General features: G+C 42.9%; 2 protein-coding genes across 5 annotated transcripts; one reads left to right on the forward strand and one right to left on the reverse strand.

Annotated features, from left to right (window-relative positions):
* The first annotated feature begins 418 nt into the window (after positions 1–418).
* Positions 419–9652, forward strand: LOC120024189 (hippocalcin-like protein 1). Of its 3 annotated transcripts, none has more exons than XM_038968371.1 (4): positions 419–784; positions 5798–6478; positions 8287–8392; positions 8678–9652. In XM_038968371.1, the coding sequence occupies exons 2-4, from the start codon at positions 6101–6103 to the stop codon at positions 8773–8775; spliced, it is 582 nt and encodes a 193-aa protein (XP_038824299.1). In that variant the 5' UTR covers positions 419–784; positions 5798–6100; the 3' UTR covers positions 8776–9652. The 3 variants fall into 3 exon arrangements, with proteins under 3 accessions (XP_038824299.1, XP_038824300.1, XP_038824301.1); XM_038968372.1 differs by having other exon boundaries at positions 419–769; XM_038968373.1 differs by having other exon boundaries at positions 419–633.
* A 430-nt stretch (positions 9653–10082) lies between these two features.
* On the reverse strand, positions 10083–17628 carry LOC120024187 (protein disulfide-isomerase A6-like). Of its 2 annotated transcripts, none has more exons than XM_038968369.1 (12): positions 17502–17628; positions 16788–16929; positions 16216–16273; positions 15686–15812; positions 14071–14177; positions 13518–13769; positions 12965–13105; positions 12626–12710; positions 12352–12424; positions 11978–12136; positions 11598–11694; positions 10083–11185 (listed from the first exon to the last, which is right to left on the reverse strand). In XM_038968369.1, the coding sequence occupies exons 1-12, from the start codon at positions 17518–17520 to the stop codon at positions 11114–11116; spliced, it is 1332 nt and encodes a 443-aa protein (XP_038824297.1). In that variant the 5' UTR covers positions 17521–17628; the 3' UTR covers positions 10083–11113. The 2 variants fall into 2 exon arrangements, with proteins under 2 accessions (XP_038824297.1, XP_038824298.1); XM_038968370.1 differs by having other exon boundaries at positions 10083–11207.
* Between the last annotated feature and the right edge of the window lie 3583 nt (positions 17629–21211).

Raw genomic sequence — 21211 nt, forward strand, 5'->3', positions numbered from 1 at the left:
GTAATGTAGTCCAAACTTCTTATGAAATAAATAATGAGTGTAACATGATACGGTTGCAAGACTAACACCAAACGTTTAAACAAATCCAGAATGTGCAATTAAATACCCACACCGATCAGATATCCTTCCATTGGACCTGCAGATTGTATTTGAGCCAACAGTTACAGTTACTGTTACGTTCCCGCTACTGTATCAGCAGAGCAAATCTTGTGGTAGCGAGTGTGGATTGTTCTATATCCAAGTAGGAGGGGCCTATTGGCAGTAATATTACTTGAGAATTTATTACCGAAGCCTACATACAAAAATACATACACTCCATTGAGGGGAAGGGTTATTTTTTTATTAAAGTAGCCTATCAAATGCCACTATGAGGCAGTATAAAAGTAAAACGACTGCTATTAGTTAGAAAAGACATCCCCCGCGAGAGAATTGGGCGAGTCCGGGTAAAGCAGAGCAGCCGTGTGTGTGTGTCGTATATCATGCAAAATGAGGAACCGTTGCATGAAGAAGTTGTTTATCCTGATCACTGAATATATTTTAAAACAGAACTTCCTTCAAAAATACTTTTTAGTTGTGTAGTCCTTTCAATAGTTTAATGTTCAGACTGAATACGGTTGCTTATACAATCTCAAGGTAATTGTAACCTTAATTTACTTGAGTTTAGTTTTTCTATTGAAGCGTTAGAAATAAAAGTTAACGGTATTGAGCCGCAACTTGGACACAACCGGACTGGATAGGCCTACCCATCTTCAGCCGACAGCACAACATCGTAAGCCAGGACTAAGTATGAAACGTTGAGTTTGTTGACAGTTCGATATTTATTTTAATAATTGTATATGCTCGATGTTGGCTCAATATGGCGATGCATTTATGTGCATAATCTTGCGTCCTTCAGACTGTAGTTTAAAATCGGCAACTTTCTTGCCATGGTTAGATATCTGATCATGCGTATGTCCATCTTGTCACAGTGGTGTTTTCTGCAGCCGATAGAAGCTCATATGGGGGTTATTGTGGGCTAGGAAAATAGAATGGCATATTATCTGCTTTATGTAAGGTGTGGCAATAGTCAAAGTCGATGTCATAGATTTTTTTAGGAAATATAAAAGGATTTATAAAAACATTGAGAGGATTATGGTTGAAGACATTGAATCATTTTTTCCAGCAGATATTATCACATTGTGTCATATTCTACACAATAATATTTTTTCTCTCTCAAGTCATTTATTTGGAGATAACAGAACAGGATGTTCAGAATGTATCAGGTACAACTAGTACTAGAATGAACCCTATTTTCTAACAAGTAGAATACAGACATGTGTCTGCGGTTCTATGTGCTCCATTTATATCTGCAATGCTTTGAATGCTGTGCCCAGTTGGAGATGTGCCCCAGTCGTTAGTTACTGCCTCCTCCCTTGCATAAGTCAGCCTTAGCACCATGGTGTTGCCGTGGAGACAGGTGTGTCAAGGGACTATATATGTCTGCTACAGTTCATGCTTTTCTGACACTGCCTCAGTAAACCTCACACACAGATGGACGTGAGAATGGTTTGGAAATGTATTTTGCCCTCCTCGATCAAATACTGGGTCATCTCCTGACCTAGCTTTTCTCAAAAGTCTCATCACAGCCAACTTTGACAGAGAGGTGTGAATGAGTGACTTTAACGGTAATCTTCCATAAAGACGTTCAGTTCACTAGTACATATTTAATTGAAGCCCAGTCAGCTTCACAGCATGCTACGGTAATGAGATGTTCAATGCCAGTACGCTGTCTAGCTAGGTTCTCTCTCCACAAGCACATCACGTGATGGATTGGCCATTTGCATTCCCAGCAAAACGCTATGATAAATACAGACGGACCAAATCATATTTTCTCTGTCCAATCCATCTCTGGAGCAGTAGTCAGCAATGGGAAATGTGCATGTTGACGCCCCCTGACAGACATCATTAAACGGAGCGCCATTGCCAACAATGCTATTCTGGGGCGATACTGGGAATTCTCCAAATGGTTGACAGCCTGCTGTTTGTTTTGAGTGTGATCATCTGGTTCACTGCAGCCGGAGAGAGTTGGTGCTTTGTGTTGGGGGGAATCTTTTGACACCAGTCAGGGTCTCCCCCGGCATGTGATGTCACTACGCCTGCCTGTAGGGGATGGGGTCTCCCCCGGCATGTGATGATGTCACTAAGCCTGCCTGTAGGCCATGTGTAAGGTAACGAGCTCCACGGCAACGGTCACCGACACTGGGGTTAGGGGTTACTGGAGTCATGTGTGATTTACTGGACCTGATGATTTGCTACATACCGTTAGACATGGAAGAGAGTGGAACTTTCGGGGATCAGAGGTGGGACAGGACTCCCCAGTCGGGAAAATGCATGCCGTGTGAGTGTGTGGAATCTGGAAGCTGTGCAAAATATTTTCATTAGCCAGTGGAAAAAGTGGAACAACGACAGCCATGGTTATTGGGTAAAAGGTTGATAGGGGGGGGGGGGGGGGGGGGGGGGGGGGGGGGGGCTTCTACAGACTACAGTAAGTGGTAGAGCCAGAGCAACAAGAGAAAGACTGTTGCCGTGTTACTGAGAGGAAAGGCAGACATTGGTTGTGTCCAAAATGGCACCCTATTCCAATGTAGTGCGTTACTTTTGACCAGGTTCCATAGGGCTGTGGTCAAAGGAGTGCACTAGGCCTAAATAAGGAATAGGGTGCCTTTTGGGACGCAAGCATTGAATGTGAAATAATAATCTCACGGGGCTGCTCATGGTGTGAACGTGCTGTGGAAGGAATCTAGGTTTAATAGGGGACAACCAGTTTCTCAATCGCAGAATATAGGCCTAATGGATGTCACTGGAGTTCATATGTGAATTTAGTGAGGCCTGTTCTTTTCCCACAAACAAATCAAAAGTGTGGTTCTATCAGCATATGAAAACACGCAAACTAAACAATTTTTTCTGGTTGGTAAAAAAAGCATGATCTTACAACAGATAGCACAATGAACCGTCTGCACTTCGCATAGGAGTGACGCCACCTGCTTGAATACCTGTTGGAACGCAATGGGGAAAATAACAAAGGGATAGTTCACCCAAATGACATATTGGTTTGCTTACCCTGTAAACAGTCTATGGACAAGGTATGACAGCAATCCAAATAGCACCAGTCAGTAACATTTTCCACCATCTCCACCATGATACAGTCTACAAGGAGGAAGGGAAACGTCATTATACTGCCACCTTCATGCCATAAAAACAGACAAAGACAAACTGCAACGTGCTGACGTGGTACCACACTTGATACCATTTTTTGTGGTAAAAGCTGCGGATGTTGGCTCAAACATTAATAATCTGTTAAGTGAACGTTGCAGTTTGTTTGAATCACAGCCAAATACTTTCTATACACAAGAAAACAGGGCTAGATTGCCATCCCAACTTCTGTTCATGGCACTGAATACATCATTTGAATTGGCAGTATTAGGCTAAGGTTCTAGCTGTGAAAAAACCTGTCAAATGTAATGCTGTGTAACCTGCCAAGCACCAGACTGGGTAGATATCAGCCACTGACACGGTATGTGCATGACTGCCATTTTGTAGAACTTATTGTTCTAGGTCTGACCGGAGATCCACATAGCTTACAGTTCTTCCGTATGTAGCTCCTTTTCAGTAAGACATCCGCAAAGGAAGACATTGCTTTTAACAAACATCCTTCACTGTGTGTAAACCTGCATTGCTATCCAGCAAAATCTTCATCTTAAAAAATGACTACATGACATTGTTGCTATAGTGTTAATGCATTACCATACAACTGTATGATCAAGTGGTTACTTCATGGGCATCTATTGGAGTGTAGGCTACTAAGTGTTTTTAAAAACTTTAAAATTAGAAGTTAAAAAATTACAGCCATTTCTATCTGGAATGGAATCTTTTTGGATGTCTTGTGGGTTTGTGTGCAAGGAGGGAATAAATAGCAATATCTGTGTTTATGTCTGACCTAGCCCTGCCAAGCACAGTGAGTTGGCGTGGAAAACCGTCCATGTGACCATGTGACCCAGTCCAGGGTAGGCGCTGCCTGTTGCATCCTGGGGGTGTTACACTCTGGGGCCAGGGGGTGCGGTCGGGCTCTGGATGGGTGTGTGTGTCTGTGATGTTTCATTCCCAGCTGTAAACCAAGCTAGGGCTAGTGGTGGTGTGACAGGGAGAGTTCAGGCTACTCCCAATCCACTCACCCCCTTAGAGCTCCGTTTACATTGCGACTCAGATTGAGAAAACTGCAGGAAATTACATTAAGGACTGTGGAGTGTGGACACATGATTCTTTCCGAGACGAGAGGCCTTTCGAGAAGCTTGTTAGAGCACAGTCACAAGCCCAATTAGTTTCTGTCCTCTGCTACTGTCTCTGGTATAATCTGTCCTGTGCCAATAATCTCAGAGGACAGAGAGAAAGAGAGGTAAACAGAGAAAGAGAGGTAAACAGAGAAAGAGAGGTAAACAGAGAAAGAGAGGACAGAGAGAAAGAGGTAAACAGAGAAAGAGAGGTAAACATAGAAAGAGAGGTAAACAGAGAACAGGATCATATGACCTTTTCTCTCTGGCCAATAAAAGCTTTGTTGGTAAAGTGGAGGGAGAGGAAGTGTTATATAATGTGTCATTAAATGTGTGCCATGTGTGTGCAGTCACCGTGGCTCCCATGGTATAGCCTACCTAGAAATTAGGGTTTTCCTTTGATACATGTTACTTTTTCTATTGCAAGTTCTCTTTCTCTCTCTCCCACACACGGACACATGCACACCACGCACGCGTGCGCACACACACTTTTACAATGATGCCCTCAAAAAGGCTCAAGAAAAAAATTTGCAGTGGCAAATTTCTTTCAATTTTCCCAGTAGGCTAATTAGATGCGTTCTCTTATGAATCTGTGTTAAAAAACGACCAATATGCTGTGATACCCTGTTATTCCCCTCTTTTTCACACATTCTTTCTTTCTCTCCCTCACTCTCTCTTGCACATACACACACACACACATACAACTCAAAACCCCTGCCTGTGTGTGTAACCGCCTCCCACGTAGCCTAACCTAGTTACCTGGATTATCTAATGGTTGGCTGGCTTCTGAGGTAACAACAGCTTCTTGTGCCGTGCTGACCTTTTTGAGAGACAAGACTGACGTATTGAATCCTAGAATGCTCCCAGCCACTCTCCTTCCATCGCATGGCAAACGGTCGATAAATTCTCACCGCGTGAGGGCATTCAAATGGTTGCCTTGGAGACCAGGTCTCGCCCTCCCGAGTGGCACTCGGAGCATCTCAGTTGTCATCTTATCAGTATCACTCTGCCACTGCTCATAGGCTGTTCAAAGCCTCTTCGGTCAAACGTTATAATTAAGCAATAAGGCACGAGTGGGTGTGGTGTATATATACCATGGCTAAGGGGTGTTCTTAAGCACGATGCAACGCGGAGTGCCTGGATACAGCCCTTAAAAGTGGTATATTGGCCATATATCACAACCCCCCGAGGTGCCTTATTGCTATTATAAACTGGATACCAACGTAATTAGAGTAGTAAAAATAAATGTTTTGTCATACCCGTGGTATACGGTCTGATATACCACGGCTGTCATCCAATCAGCATTCAGGGCTCGAACCACCCAGTTTATAATAACCATCATTCAGTATGAATCAACATTGGGCTGTTTAAGGTGGTTCTTCAACCTCACAAGTTATTATACAACATCCAGACAAATTGGTTTAATTAAAACCGCACTATCACTGGTGTTTCACTTGATGTTCCTAATGAGAGTGTTCCATCTCCCGTAGGAACAGAGGAAGAGGACATTGATCGAGCAGCCAGCCAACAGACAGACATCTTGAGGAGAGCAGAAAGGGACCTGCAGCCAGCCAGCAGACAGACATCTTGAGGAGAGTGGAAGGGGACCTGCAGCCAGCCAGCAGACAGACATCTTGAGGACAGCAGAAGGGGGACCTGCAACCTGCGTGGTGGAGATCAGGTCCCAAGACTAGCAGCCCAGTAGACTGTGAAAGAGGCTCCACATTACATTTCACCGTAATTTAACCAGGAAAGACCCTCGAGGTTCTAAACTTTGTTGCAGAGAGGCAGTCATGGGGAAACAGAACAGCAAACTGCGTCCCGAAGTGCTGAACGACCTGCGCGAGAACACAGAATTTTCTGACCACGAGCTTCAGGAATGGTACAGAGGCTTCCTCAAAGACTGCCCCACGGGCCACCTGACCGTCGAAGAGTTCAAGAAGATCTACGCCAACTTCTTCCCGTATGGCGACGCTTCCAAGTTCGCCGAGCACGTCTTCCGGACATTCGACACCAACGGCGACGCCACCATTGACTTCCGGGAGTTCATCATTGCGCTGAGCGTTACGTCGCGCGGCGGCCTGGAGCAGAAGCTGCGCTGGGCCTTCAGTATGTATGACCTGGACGGGAACGGTTACATCAGCCGGGCTGAGATGCTGGAGATTGTACAGGTGAGATGTAGTCTACCAATGAGGTGAGGTAGTTCTGATGGCTCAGTGAACCTTTTTCAATAAACCTCTGAGGGTTTTCCATTGAGTGTCCCAACAGAAATAGCCAAAGAACCATTTCTAGTTCTAGGAAGCACCTTTTATTCTAACAGTACATGGTGCTAGCAGTACCAGGGTTGTGGGTGTGTGTAACGGCGTTCCTCCTCCTCTTCATCCGAAAAGGAGGAGTAGTGATTCGACCAAACTGCAGCGTTGTAGTTCGACATATTATTTATTAAACAAAACAGAAAACACGACGAACACGAAACACTTGAGAATTTACAAAATAACAAACGCAGTCAACAGACCTGGACACGAACTTACATATAACGTGAAGAACGCAATAACAGGAAAACTGACTACATAAAACGAACAAACAAACAAAACCGAAAACAGTCCCGTGTGGCGTAACATACACTTACACAGACACAGGAGACAACCACCCACAACAAACAGTGTGAAAACACCTACCTTAATATGACTCTCAATCAGAGGAAATGAAAACCACCTGCCTCTAATTGAGAGCCATATCAGGTCACCCTTAAACCAACATAGAAACAGAAAACATAGACTGCCCACCCAAACTCACGTCCTGACCAACTAACACATACAAAAACTAACAGAAAACAGGTCAGGAAACGTGACAGTGTGATTCCTGCATGCACCACATTCTGAATATGTGTCATTGTCAATGTTGATAGTTCTGTCCGTTGCTTTGGATAAAAATGACTGATAGATGGCCATATTAATGGTAGACTCAGCGATATGACGTTGCATGCACGAAGTAAGGACAATATCCGGTCAATTTTCGCAACAACTAATCACGAGACTAAACTTCTTTGATGTTTTGATCCCATAGCTTGAAAAAGAAAAAGAGAGCCTCACTCTAGGACCTCAGATGCAATAATTTAATAACCAGGGTTTTGACAGACAAGCTGTCTGGATCTGAGCTTCTTTTCTTTCTCAAGTGTTCTACTCTGCTAGCCAGCACCTCGCCTAAACAGGTGTGCGTTTGTTTCGCCTCCAGATCGATCCCATAGCTACCACACTGTAGCGTGAAGCGCACCTGTGCACATGTGCAGATACTCTGTGTGACCATGTGAGAGCAAAGTCTTGCATCGCGCTCATCGCAATATCTGCGGTGCTGCTCGTTGCAACGTCATCTTGCTGAGTCTACCTTTAAATTGCCATACTTTTCACTGTGGATTCTAAAGACCTCCGACAGGATCTCTCTCTCTCCTATTTACGACTTTTCTTTTACTGTATATATCTGAGTGATATGTTCTTTATTACTCACATCCGTGATATCATAAACATATTTTCACCACAAGTCATGAACATTGGTTGCTACTTGTTCTCCTTTTATTATCCTTTATCAACATGGTGATATTTGCTCTCCCCACCATCGTGGCCTGAGCAGCCTGTCCCGTATCAGTGTTGGCTCAGGCGATTGTGTGTGGTGCTGATACAAACGAAACTGAATAAACAAATTGCCTTGTTAAAGTGTCCTCAGACTACATGCTCCTGTCTCATTGATGTTTTTATAAAGCCAGAGACCCCGTGATGATTTTTCCAGGTGGTAACCTGACTGCAGAATAGTTCCATTCTGACAGAGAACATTGAATAATTTTTTTAAGGCACTATTTGCGATTTACCCTGTTGTTTAATGGTCAAACTGTATACACATTGATTCTTGAAGAATGTAACTTTTTAATTCCTTACGAGCTTAATGAAACTGTTTTGCCCAAGATACATTCTTCTTCCTTCCGCAGGCGATCTACAAGATGGTGTCCTCAGTGATGAAGATGCCAGAAGATGAGTCGACGCCAGAGAAACGGACAGATAAAATCTTCAGACAGATGGACGTAGACAAAGACGGTGAGTTTTTCTTTGCTTTTAAACATCTCGTTCTTCGACTTGTTCTAGTGACATAATAATTTACAGTGCAAACTTGAGTCCACAAAACCCGAGCCTACAGTATGTCTTGAATGGGTATTTAACTTGAGCTCTTATGTGCTATGTCTGTGTATTGAAACAGTATGGATTTCTGGTGGCCTCGTTCAGAGGTTTCCCCCCCCCCCCCTGCTGCTGTGCAAATAATGTGCTTTTTGGTGTTTATAGTGTAGTGTGTGTTGCTAACCTGGGGTCTCTTCTGGACTATAGGCAAACTCTCTCTGGAGGAGTTCATCAAAGGTGCCAAGAGTGACCCTTCCATCGTCCGGCTCCTGCAATCTGACCAGGGGACCTCTCGCCAGTTCTGAAGACATACACAAACACACAGTTCTGAAGACAGGAAAGTGGAGAGAGCACTGTATCATCCCCCATCCAACACACACACACACATGAGAAAGAGGTGGAAGAGGCATAGTTGTCATTACAACACCCATATCAGGCAGCCATTTTGTATTCTCTCATTCCATGTCTTGTTTACATCATCAGTAGTTCCCTAGCCTGATCCCAGATCTGTTTGTTCTCTCTATTGCATGCAAGACAGCACAAACAGATCTGGGACCAGGATAGCAATTTCCAATATCCCAATGCAGCGGTTTCATGCATTCTACAGCGATATGTTTTGCATCATGAAACATCAAGTTCTACACCCACAGTACCACTGATAGACTCTTATGACATTTCCTTGCAAATGTTTTACTTAATGTTTTATTTTAGCTTGCCTTACTTTAGTCAACGTGAAGTGCCATATCTAAATATTTGTACTGAATGTATTATTACACTAGTAAGTATTATGACTTTTTCCCCTGACGTGTTACGGTAAGAAGAAATCAACCAAAACCAATATTTTGTACGTCAACCGGCACGTAGCCTAACAATGAAGAGCGTTGGGACAGTAACTGAAGGGTTGCTGGTTTGAATCACCGAGCTGACTAGGTGAAAATTCTGTCAATGTACCCTTGAGCAAGACACTTAACCCTAATTATCTGATAAATTACTAACACGTAAAAGCCATGGGTCGTCTCATTGCGACCTTCGCTCTAAATGTAATATTAGTTAGGGACATTCAAAAATGTTTTTCACTTTAACTATATACTGTTTCTGCAGCACAGGAATTTTGAAAATGAATGTTTTAATACCCAACTGTACAGAAAGTTCCAGTGATGTATTAAAACCAGTATCTTGTAATTTTTTGCAGTCACTGGTTTGTTTAGCTCCACAGGGCTTGCCAACAGAGTGGATTATCTCAGTTCCCAATAAGCACACTTTGGGGACCCTGAAAACTACACCGCAAACATGTTTTTAGCCTGCTGCTCCAGAAGCACATCAGACATTTTAAAAAACAAATGCAACTTTGTTTACTTCAGACTTCTTTATGGTAACAAAAAAGGTCTGCAACGCAAGCCTTGCTTCACTAATATGCTGCTTTTACAGTTTGTGTAGCTAGGATGTCATGAGTACAGTGGGTTGGTTCCAATTGCGGGTGACTAAGGTTAAATACAGATACACGCTTACAGTCTAGTGAAAGGGTTAGAGGTTCCCTACAGTCCAGTTAGAGGTTATAGCTGTGCCTGAGCTCTGCTTGTCATTCTCAGCAATTTACATGAATAATGAAACAGACTTTTTATTCTCTTTATTTTTTTTTTTTTAAACAAATTTCATTTTGTTTTCACACAATCAAAATAAAGTTGTGTAAGAAGAATCTACACAAGAAGTCCCACATTCCCCTTTGTCCTGCACAGACAATGTAAAATCACTGCTGTTCTCACCGAGAAAAAAAATAGACTAAATCAGAAAATATAATGTTCAGCAGGTCTGTAAGGCAAAGTCTTGGAGTTAGAGGATTCTAGATGGATATAACCTGTTTTGGCATGGACATTGAGGGCTTCCACCATTTTAAAGTAGTCAACTGGGTGGGGATTCCTATGGGATAAGGAAGGATCACATGATTTCATCCTGGTCATCAGGAGGGATCAGCCAATGAATGACACACTCTTGAGCAAACATTCCATAACTGCAGTTGCCAGTAAATCGCCAACTTTGGCTTTATACCGGTTCAAACTTAACACTAGGTGGCAGTGCACCTTTTCAGTTTGCTTGCCAACTTCTAGAAGACAAATGGACTACTTCAAAATGGAGATTGCCTCAATGGCGCTGCCTGTGCACTCAGACACCATAATGGGACATATATAAAAGATAATATCTCTATCATTCTCTATGGGCGAAGTCTACTGCAGGCCACGCCTCCCCACTTGACAAACAGACGGAGATGATGTGAGAAGCTGCATGTCTCTCTGGCCCTGTTCAAATACTTCAGAAATGTATACTTATTTCCTTACCTTCTACCTTCCTTTAAATAATCACAGATCTAAATTGGTTGGATTGGCTGGTAACCTTGCTTTCACCTCTCCTATCACTTATAGATCTGTGCTCTATCAAGGTAACAAAGGAAGGATACTTTTCTGAATTATTCAAACAGGGTTATGCTCTTCATTTCTTTCCTCTTCTGGAGTACTTCAGTAACCGGGCGACCCAATCTACACATTGTTCCATGGGAGAGGAGAGACGGGTCGCGCCAAGTTAGACCAGACACACAAGATGGCGCCCAACCGTATCCGTCTGGATCGGCCCGCCCGGAAAGCTGGGCTCTCACAACTCTTCCTTCCCAATGTCGTCGTCCAAGTCCACGTCACTCAGGTCGTAGTCATCCTCCACGGGGAGCTGGGGATAAAAGATGTAAGAACTGGCCAGACAATACAAAATATGGGTGGTAGTCATTAGTGTAAACAGTTGCAAACTACAGCAAAACATTTTGCAACATAAAAGTTTTTGAAAGAAAACAATATCAGATGATGACATTTCAGTCCGTTTGGTTTCTAGTCAATACTGCCCTGTGATGTATTCAATGAGTCTATTCTCCCTGACATATCTGTTCTACAATGTACATTTCTATCTGGACGTTTGGTAATGTTCTGTAACGTTACATCCTCCTGAACACGCCCCAGGCAAGACTCATCCAAAGCCATTCTTCACCATTTCAAAAGAAGCTCAAGTCACCTCGTTCAGCCAAAACTGTATTATGGTAGGAATACATCAGCATCCCATCCACCCCGTGACCTTTGACCCTTCTCACCTCTCCATCTTTGCCGTCCCAGGCATCAACTGAGTTGATCTTAGGCAAAGCCCCACCCCCAACGGTAGCAGTGGAGCCACGGCCTACAGACAGATCCCTAGGAGAGACAGAGAAGATACACCTCAGAATGCTACTGTGGAAATACTGTATACTGATTGGCTGTTCACAAGGACTTTAAAATCAGCTTGGACAGAAGCATTCAGATCCAGTATCTCGCCAGGAAGAGAGTTGGGCATGGGTCGGTCCCAAATGGCACCCTTTTCCCTTTATAATGCACTACTTTTGACCAGGGGAAATAGGGAATAGGGTGCAATTGGGACGCATACATGAGCTACTCTATACTGTGTAAAGCACAAAATGAGCAGACAGCGCCCCCCTACCTGAGGAACTCGTGAATGCCGGTCTCGCTGAAAGAGCCCTTGAGCAGGGCGAACTTCATCTTGCGGGCGTTGATGGCCGTCATGGCGGGGTAGCCGAACCCTCCAATGCCCAGCGACGCCTCCAGCTCCATCTGAGCACCAGCCTCAGTCCACAGCCAGCTAGAGAGAGATAATCAAATTACACTAAATAAATTCTATTGGGTTGAGTTGACCCATCCAGAGTCTGAGATCAAATTCATTCAGTCAGACAGTTTGAAATCGACTGCACTGAATAAATCCTATTGAGTACTTCTTTAGGATACAATCATTTGTAAAATCAGTCATTCTGCTGAGTCGGTGATACGCTCAAACACAGCCCCTTTCTATATACTGACCCCCACATTTTCTTCTTGTACTTCTCTGCCATCTTCATCATCACCTCCAGGTAGCTGTTCCTGCCTGCTGCACCTGTAACAAGGCAAGAGGAAGGAAAGTGACAGGTCAGTCTTGTACAGATCCAAAATGGCTGATCAATGCACCGTCATGAGGTACAATGACTAACTGCCATATCAACAGCCTGAGAATATAAGCATACATTGATATAATAGAAGTTAGCATAGTAAACTGGTCAGAACTGGTCCAAACTGGCATAGAGTAGTTCCATCTAACCTGTGTCCAGGATGTGGGGCAGCACAGCGATGACACAGAGCTGGTAGTCATCGCAGGTCTTCTTCAGGACATCTGCGTTAAGGATCTGAGAGTCACACACACACACCATTCAGAATCAAACAGTCTGTCTTAAGAGAAACACTAATCTTCAAAAGGAAGATTATCTTCTAGTTCAAATATATATATTTTTATTATGATTAACTTTGATGGAGAGCATAAAAACGATATCTTGGAACCTTGTGGGTTACAATCTTATTGTTTAAATGCTCTCAAACACACACACCCAGACAGACACACACCCAGACAGACACACACCCAGACAGACACACACACACCTACCTCAAGCAGTTCTGGAGGAGCGGCGTTGTCAGAGAACAGGTCCAGAGCGCGGGCAATGATGTCACCTCGGGTCCTCCCCCCCTGGTAGTCCTCAGGCTCCTCCCCCTTCTTGAAGATCTTAATTGTGGGGAATCCACGGACCTGCAGATACGGAAAGAGAAACGGGAAAAACCTCAGTCCTCGGCCACAAATGTTGTGGGACGTTTCTGGTAGAAATGTCCTGAATAGAGCAGACAATTCCTGTATTTCTATATAAATCAGAGTGTTAGCCTGGTTCCTCTCTAGGTTTCTTCCTAGGTTTTGGCCTTTCTAGGGAGTTTTTCCTAGCCACCGTGCTTCTACACCTGCATTGCTTGCTGTTTGGGGTTTTAGGCTGGGTTTCTGTACAGCACTTCGAGATATTAGCTGATGTACGAAGGGCTATATATAAATACATTTGATTTGTTAGAAATATATAATGTAGAACAATCTGAACGTTCTGCTGTTGTGTGCAGACAGACATCAGTGGTGATGCTACACTGATAGTATCTGACTGGTGGGTGTTCCTGCTCACCCCGTAGCGGCTGGCCAGACCCTGTTGCACAGTGGCGTCCACGGCTCCCAGGTGGACCTTGTCTTTGGTCTGCTCCTTGACGGCCGAGGCTGCAGCCGCCCACTCAGGCTCCAGGCTCTTGCAGTGGCCACACCAGGGGGCAAAGAACTCCACCAACCACACTTCACCACTGTCCAGAACCAGCCGGTCAAAGTTGTCATCAGTCAGATCCACAACATTCTTCTTACTTCCACCACCACCACCACCACCACTCTGGAGAAAGAGTATGTTTACTTAGACGTACCGCTTACACTCTGCGCAAAATGTTTAAACAAGACTTGACACAATTCTGAAAAACCCTGTAATTTTATTTAATTATTTCAACACGTTGCTAAATCTGGCTAAATTTATGTTGTAGGACACCGGACTCATGTTCAATAGGGTACAATGTAGCAAAACATTTTGTGACGGAAAATAACTAGTGTTCTTGTTGGACAGGTAGTACCTCCATATTTCACTTTAAACATTTTGTCCATACTGAACATGACCCAGCCGAGGTGTCAGTAGTAGTTACCTGTCTGCTGTAGTCAGAACCACCTGACCTGCCACTCATCCTGTCCTTCACTAGAGTACGGAGAGTATTCAGGGCTCCGTCCACTATGGCCTGGCTACTACGCCCACCTGAGGGAGGGAGATCATCAACACCATTAAAGCCCAGCAATCCGAACACATTCATGTATTGTTGTCTTGACCTTTTTATCCTTTGTGCTGTTGTCTGTGCCTAAATGTTTGTACCATGTTTGTGCTCCTACCATGTTGTGCTACTGCCATGTTGTGTTGCTGCCATGCTGTGTTGTCATGTTGTGTTGCTGCCATGTTGTGTTGCTGCCATGCTGTGTTGTCATGTTGTGTTGCTGCCATGCTGTGTTGTCATGTGCTGCTGCCATGTTGTGTTGCTGCCATGTTGTGTTGCTGCCATGTTGTGTTGCTGCCATGTTGTGTTGCTGCCATGCTGTGTTGCTGCCATGCTGTGTTGTCATGTTGTGTTGCTGCCATGCTGTGTTGTCATGTTGTGTTGCTGCCATGCTGTGTTGTCATGTTGTGTTGCTGCCATGCTGTGTTGTCATGTTGTGTTGCTGCCATGCTGTGTTGTCATGTTGTGTTGCTGCCATGCTGTGTTGTCATGTTGTGTTGCTGCCATGCTGTGTTGTCATGTTGTGTTGCTGCCATGCTGTGTTGTCATGTTGTGTTGCTGCCATGCTGTGTTGTCATGTTGTGTTGCTGCCATGCTGTGTTGTCATGTTGTGTTGCTGCCATGCTGTGTTGTCATGTTGTGTTGCTGCCATGCTGTGTTGTCATGTTGTGTTGCTGCCATGCTGTGTTGTCATGTGTTGCTGCCATGCTGTGTTGTCATGTGTTGCTGCCATGCTGTGTTGTCATGTGTTGCTGCCATGCTGTGTTGTCATGTGTTGCTGCCATGCTGTGTTGTCATGTGTTGCTGCCATGTGTTGCTGCCATGTTGTGTTGTTGTCTTAGATCTCTATGTAGTGTTGTGATGTCTGTCGCGATGGTTGTTTTGTCCTACATTTTTTTTTTTTATCCCTGTCCCCGCAGGAAGCCTTTTGCCTCTTGGTAGGCCATCATTGTAAATAAGAATCTGTTCTGAATTGACTTGCCTAGTTAGATAAAGGTTCAATAAATACAAAATATTGCCAGAAAGTCACATGGGTTGTATTCACTAAACACCAAACGGAAGAAAACTAACCAAAAAATAGAAAGGGATAACCTGAACGTGTCAAATTAGAAACACTTGTTTGTTTTTTTCGTTGCAAAAATGTTTTGCTATGGGTGTGCACTAATGAATACGACCCATGGTTGTGTTTATTAGGCACCAAAGAGAATAAAATGGACTGAAACAGGGAGGGACTACCTGATCCAATAAGAAACGCTGATTTTCCTTTTCAATTGAAAAGCATTTAAAAATGTTTCCCATTGCTTGCCCTAATGAACACAACCCTGGTCCATGTTAAAGGTAACTTCCATATGACATCATAATACAGTATATGCCATTTAGCAGACGGCTCTACATGTGGTAGGAATTGAGCCTGAGGATGACGCTGTTTGCTTTATGATGTCATATCTCCGAGTCTACCTTTAAAGTCAGGGAAAGGCCCAGCTACTAGACATACCTTGGTAATCATCAGGCTTGTTCTTATTGGCCCCAAATATCTTGATGGAAGGGAAGCCTCTGACACCGTACTGACCACCCAGGGACTTGTGCTGGTCGGCGTCCACCGCACCGACCTTAACGATGCCCTGGGGGGGAACAGCGAGAGGTTACAGTCGCCACCATCATCATTACTGTTGCCAGAAATAGTCATTGCATCCCTCATTAGTATAGCTCATAGTGCGCTGGTGATCTCTATTTGTTTTGTACTAGAAAGATATACACCCAGGACATGACACTGACAAGCAGTAGCAGTAAAAGATGCAGCTGCTTATTGTGAATGCGGTATAGTGATCAACTGCTTATAGTTATCCAATTGTCCTGCACAGATGTGATGGCTGCATGTGGAGTGCACTGTAGTAATGTGCACTTTATGTGGCTAGTGACATAAGGCTTTAATAAAACAACTAAAGTTGAATTACAACATCTTAAGTTGAAATAATATTGGTGTAATATAAGTGACATAACACTAATAACAGATCTAGAGTTTACCTTCAAGGCTGTGGCTGTTTTCTTCCAGTCAGCAGTCAGGCTCTGGCAGTGTCCACACCTGTGGAGACAAACAGTCTTCCTGTTCCAGGCACCAGACTACACACAGCCTTATATCCATCTGCATTAGCAGAGTGGAGTCTACGCAAATACGATCACTGAACGATAATGAGCAATTCTGGTTTTGCATAGACCTGCCACAGATGTTTTTCAGTCAGGATGCGTGCATTTGCTTCAAGTTTATGCCAAAGGGATGATGTGTTTACTAGCTACTATTTGAACTTTTATATCAATGTGTATTCAGTTATTAGAACGCTGCAGAAATGTTACTGACAATTTCCTATTCTTGACAGACAATGTTTTCTGTTCTTCACAATACATCTCTATCTGAACTTTCTGTAACGCTACAACCTCCTGAATGCACCCCAGGTCTACAAACTATTTTGTGTGTCCCTCCTTGACAGGTTATTGGGATAAATACATTTCATACAACACTAGCTGCTTGGTGGCAATTTAACCCTTGTGGGTAAGTTCTCAGTATCTCATTGGGCCCCCCATCAGATTTAACCACTCACCAAGGAGCGTAAAACTCAATGAGCCAGAGGCTGTCGCTCTGAAGAACCTCCCGGTTGAAGTTGGAGGGATTGAGTTCAACGACATCATCATTAGCAGAGTAGAAGCCCTGGGCCATCAAGACCAGGGAACAACCCAAAACACCTGGTGAGAAAGAGGCAGAGGAAAGGAGGAGCTGAGTGTGAGGTGTGTATGTACATTGTCATATTGCATATGAAAACAAACACTGTCCAAGACCATGTTGGTAGCTTGAAATGATGCATACCAGTGAGTTAGCTGTTAGCTTGCTAACACATACAAATGTTCAATTATGTAGGGAATAGGCTACAGTTAAGCAGAATATTTTTTTTATTTTTTTTTTTAAGTTGGCACATCAAGCCAAACTCCAGATAGCTATCTAAGGTTAAAATGGTTAACTAGTTTACAATCCAGAACCTATTTCATCAGGTTTGAATTTAGCTTGTCGTCTTTTAGCCATCTTGTCGTTGTCAATAGTTAACTAGCCTAGGTCACGAATTATTAATATTGCCACAGAGTGAATCAAAATACAATCTGATTCAGTAGCATTAACGTCAGATAGCTAGCAATCTTGGATACATATTATGGCCACCATGACCGAACCTTAGCTAAATAGCTTTGTTCTTTTTTTACAATGGCAATAACTACAAACCAATATAATACTAGTAAATCTAAACAAGCTGTTTAGACGTTCTTACCAAGTAAAAGCCCTCTCATGATTTCAGCGGATCTCTGTGCACCAGTCCAATGTAATTGTCCTGAGCAGCTCGGTTGCAGAAAAGGACCAGCGCTACAAAAAGAGAGGGCGAAATTGTTTTACCGTGGCCCACGCTGATTGGCTCCCTGCCGGCTGTGCCGCGCCACGTCCAATCAGAACTCGACGTGTAGTTTCCCAGCCAGTACAGGATGGCGTGTAAAAGAATCACAGGAAGATGTGTGGAGAGTTAAAGCTATGGTGGAGAGCCAAGATGCTTTCAGTCACGACCGGTCCGCTCATTAGGGAGGATTAGGCGACCGCCTATGGCGAAAGATTGACAAGGGCGGAATTTTCTGAGCTAAACTGACCGAGACTTACCTCCAACAACAACACATAACACCTTACATAATTCTGCCTCAAAATAACGACAATTTCTGTCAACCAGTGCCATATGGGCTTTTTAGGTGAGCGCTGATGCCGCCCTTTGATAAGCAGTGCCCACTTTGTCAAAGGCAGGGCACAAAATACTTTGCTTGCCCATTCCCAGCGCACTTCTCCCGGGTTCTGTTGGAGAGATGCATCACTGCAGCACTCCACCAACGTTCCATCAAAAAAAAATGATCTAATATAAATCATGTAGCAGATATAGGATATGGTAGAAAGAGTATGTGGCCTTTTCTGTAGCCTACAGGCTGGACATAAAATGTATGACAATGTAATGAGACAGACACTTTTTACATCATGCAAGTTTCTCCAATCAAGCCTAACCTAAATGGCGCTCAATGAAATACAAAAATGCAGCTGTCATGTTAACAAACAACATATCCTAAAAAACAGGAATGGTCAATGTAAAATGGACAATATGGAATGGACAATCACAACTGTTGTCCAGGAGTTTCACCCCATTGTCATGATCAGTGGTTTGAAGTTTGTATCTGTCAATTATTGACACGCTGATCATGGCAAAAAGAAAATACTTCTGCATTTCCCACTGTGTAAACACATTGGAAATAGGCCTCGCTATAACTCCTGATGAAGTTGGGTAGCATATATTCAGAGCTTAAATAGCGAAATTGATTAGTCACAGGAATCAGGACTAATAAAGCCAATGCAATGGCCTGTTTTACAAAAGGTGGGTCTACCAGATGGATGGGCATTCATAAAATTCCATTGTGTAGGACATCGTAGGCTATACCCCAGTAAGCACGAGCCGACATCTTCTGGACATCTTTTTTTGGTCTTGTCCAGACGTCGTTTTTTTGGTGTTTTACAAACGGTAGGCTTGCCACATAGATAGGCATTAATAAAATTCAATGTCAGGCAACACTGTAGGCTACACCTCAGTAAGCACGGACCAACGCCTTTTGGAGGTCTATTTTGGCGCAGTTCCGGACCGGCCTTGATTTCCACAGACACGGACATTGATTTTTGGTCCAAACATAGACGTCCATAAATTACTTATGTTCAACTTTCATTGAGAACCAAAAATTTGCCTGATTTCAACACCCGGAAAACAGATATTTTCAGCATCTTTAAAATACGTATTTTCAGTGTCTGTAAAATATGTATTTTCAACATCTGGAAAATAAGTATTTTCAACTTTGGTTCAGAACCGAAAATTAACTTGATTTCAACATCCAGAAAATATGTGTTTTTTTACATCCCGAAAAGATGCCTTTTCAACATCCTGGAAAATATGTATTTTAAACATACGGAAAATACCTTTTCACCTTCCATTCAGAACCTAGATTGAACTTAACTTCAACCTTTGGAAAATACGTATTTTAGACGTCTTTTTAACTGAATTTTGCGGGGCGCATTTTTGAGGGAGCCACATTTTTTGGTTTTGCCTATGGCGGTAGAACGCCAAGGACCGGCCATGCTTTCACTCCAAGGTTTTTTTCTATAACCACAATGCAGTTTATTAGTCTTAACACCATAGATTAAAATCTAAAAGTGATTTTTTTCCCCCATGTGATTTCTTACAATGATTTTGCTTTGTTTGTTGCATATGCATAAGGTTCCCATATGGCTAAAGTTATCCAATATTTGGATGTGTTCTTAGGAAACCCTCCACTTGAGTTCTTATGATGTGGAATGATTGATTGCCTAAAATCTGTAGGTTATGCTATTCAAGTTGAAATAGGGCTGCTCCGGCTCCTTGTCTGTAACCTACACATTTCTTAGTGTAAAAAAACTACCCAGGGGGCATTTCTAGATGAGCCAAAGTTTTACATTTAGGCCTACAGTAGGTTGGACTTTGTTTGTTGCTTAAATCAATCAATTATACAGTCTTGGGGAAGCTGCTCTGAAAATATAGTTTACCAAGCTACCAATTACTTCACACTGGAAGAAGTTAAGCTACACTAAAGCTATCCTAAAGAAACATATAGTTTACTTCACTAAAGTTACTAAAGTTACTATGAAAAAGTACATCATTCACTACATACAAACTAACTAAATCTGAAATGTCATAGACTACAAATTGCAAGAATAGATCACTCTGGAATCAGGTGTTAACAGAATGTGTAATTTAGCCTTCACAAAAACAATGTTTCAAGTGATAATTAGGCAAGTCTGATGCCGGAAAAAATGAAATTCTTGCCTACACCCGTTTTATTTTTGCAAAAACGTAGTTTGGAGTTCGAGTAGTTAGCTACATGCTACATGTCAAAAAAAGTAAATAACGACTGAAAACACTACCAATATTTGAATTTAGTTCAACTACCACCAAGCTACTGCAAAATGTAGTTTAGTTGAACTACGTGTAGTTGATTACTTCCCAACACTGAGAATATATAGGCTAATATTGATTCAACAAACCAATTTATGTGGTTCGTGATTGCAACGTGAACTCATTGTCGCTAGATGGAGATACTAGGCAAGACTGTTGCCTTATGCCTCTGCGCAATTACGCACACTTGGGTAACCTAACATCGTTCCATAATATGGCCATTAAAGATCTCCTTTTTCACTACAACATATCTTGTTGAAATGTATTGGTTGACAACAGAGATTTACCTTTCTTGACAGGCAACATATTTGTACACACAAGCCGAAACATTTTTCAAAAGCTAGCCTGAGACAGATTTGCTTGTTGTTTTACCCTTGTGGTAGGTTACCTCCATGAGGAAATAGACAAATGGTGTTGGACTGGTAGTGGGGACAATATTTTCTGCCATGTGATATATGTCCGTTTCCTGGCTAATGTCGTCTCTTTACCCCAAAACACAATTTATTTCAGCTCTCCTCCCACTTCCCTGTCGCTCTCTGCCTCTAGTTACTCCACTATTCATATAGCATCACATATTTATATTTGTTGTGACGCGTATTCTGCAAGACTGCGCACTGATGCACAGTAGTCCAACTTTTAACAGCAGGCACAGAGGCGCTCTCTTATTTTCTGGTGACGGACTAGTGGGAGATGAGAAGCCTGTTCATTCGGCATTGTTTGCTACATCTCTACGCAAAAGATACATGTGGATATTTTTTCCAGGTTCGAATGAAGCTTAGCCTATAGGCCTATACATTTGTGTCAAACATTTAAGAAGATCTGAACACTTTCCGTTTTCCTTTGATGTTTTGCAGTCTTTTACGCACGCAGTTTCCTACGCAAGTATCCTAGCGTAGACTAGTTGCATTAATACAGGCCAACTATATTCATTCAGATTTTCTTGGAGTAAATCAACAATATAGGCTACACGGACAAGT

Source organism: Salvelinus namaycush, chromosome 29 (assembly GCF_016432855.1).
Source record: "Salvelinus namaycush isolate Seneca chromosome 29, SaNama_1.0, whole genome shotgun sequence".
Taxonomy (NCBI): domain Eukaryota; kingdom Metazoa; phylum Chordata; class Actinopteri; order Salmoniformes; family Salmonidae; genus Salvelinus; species Salvelinus namaycush.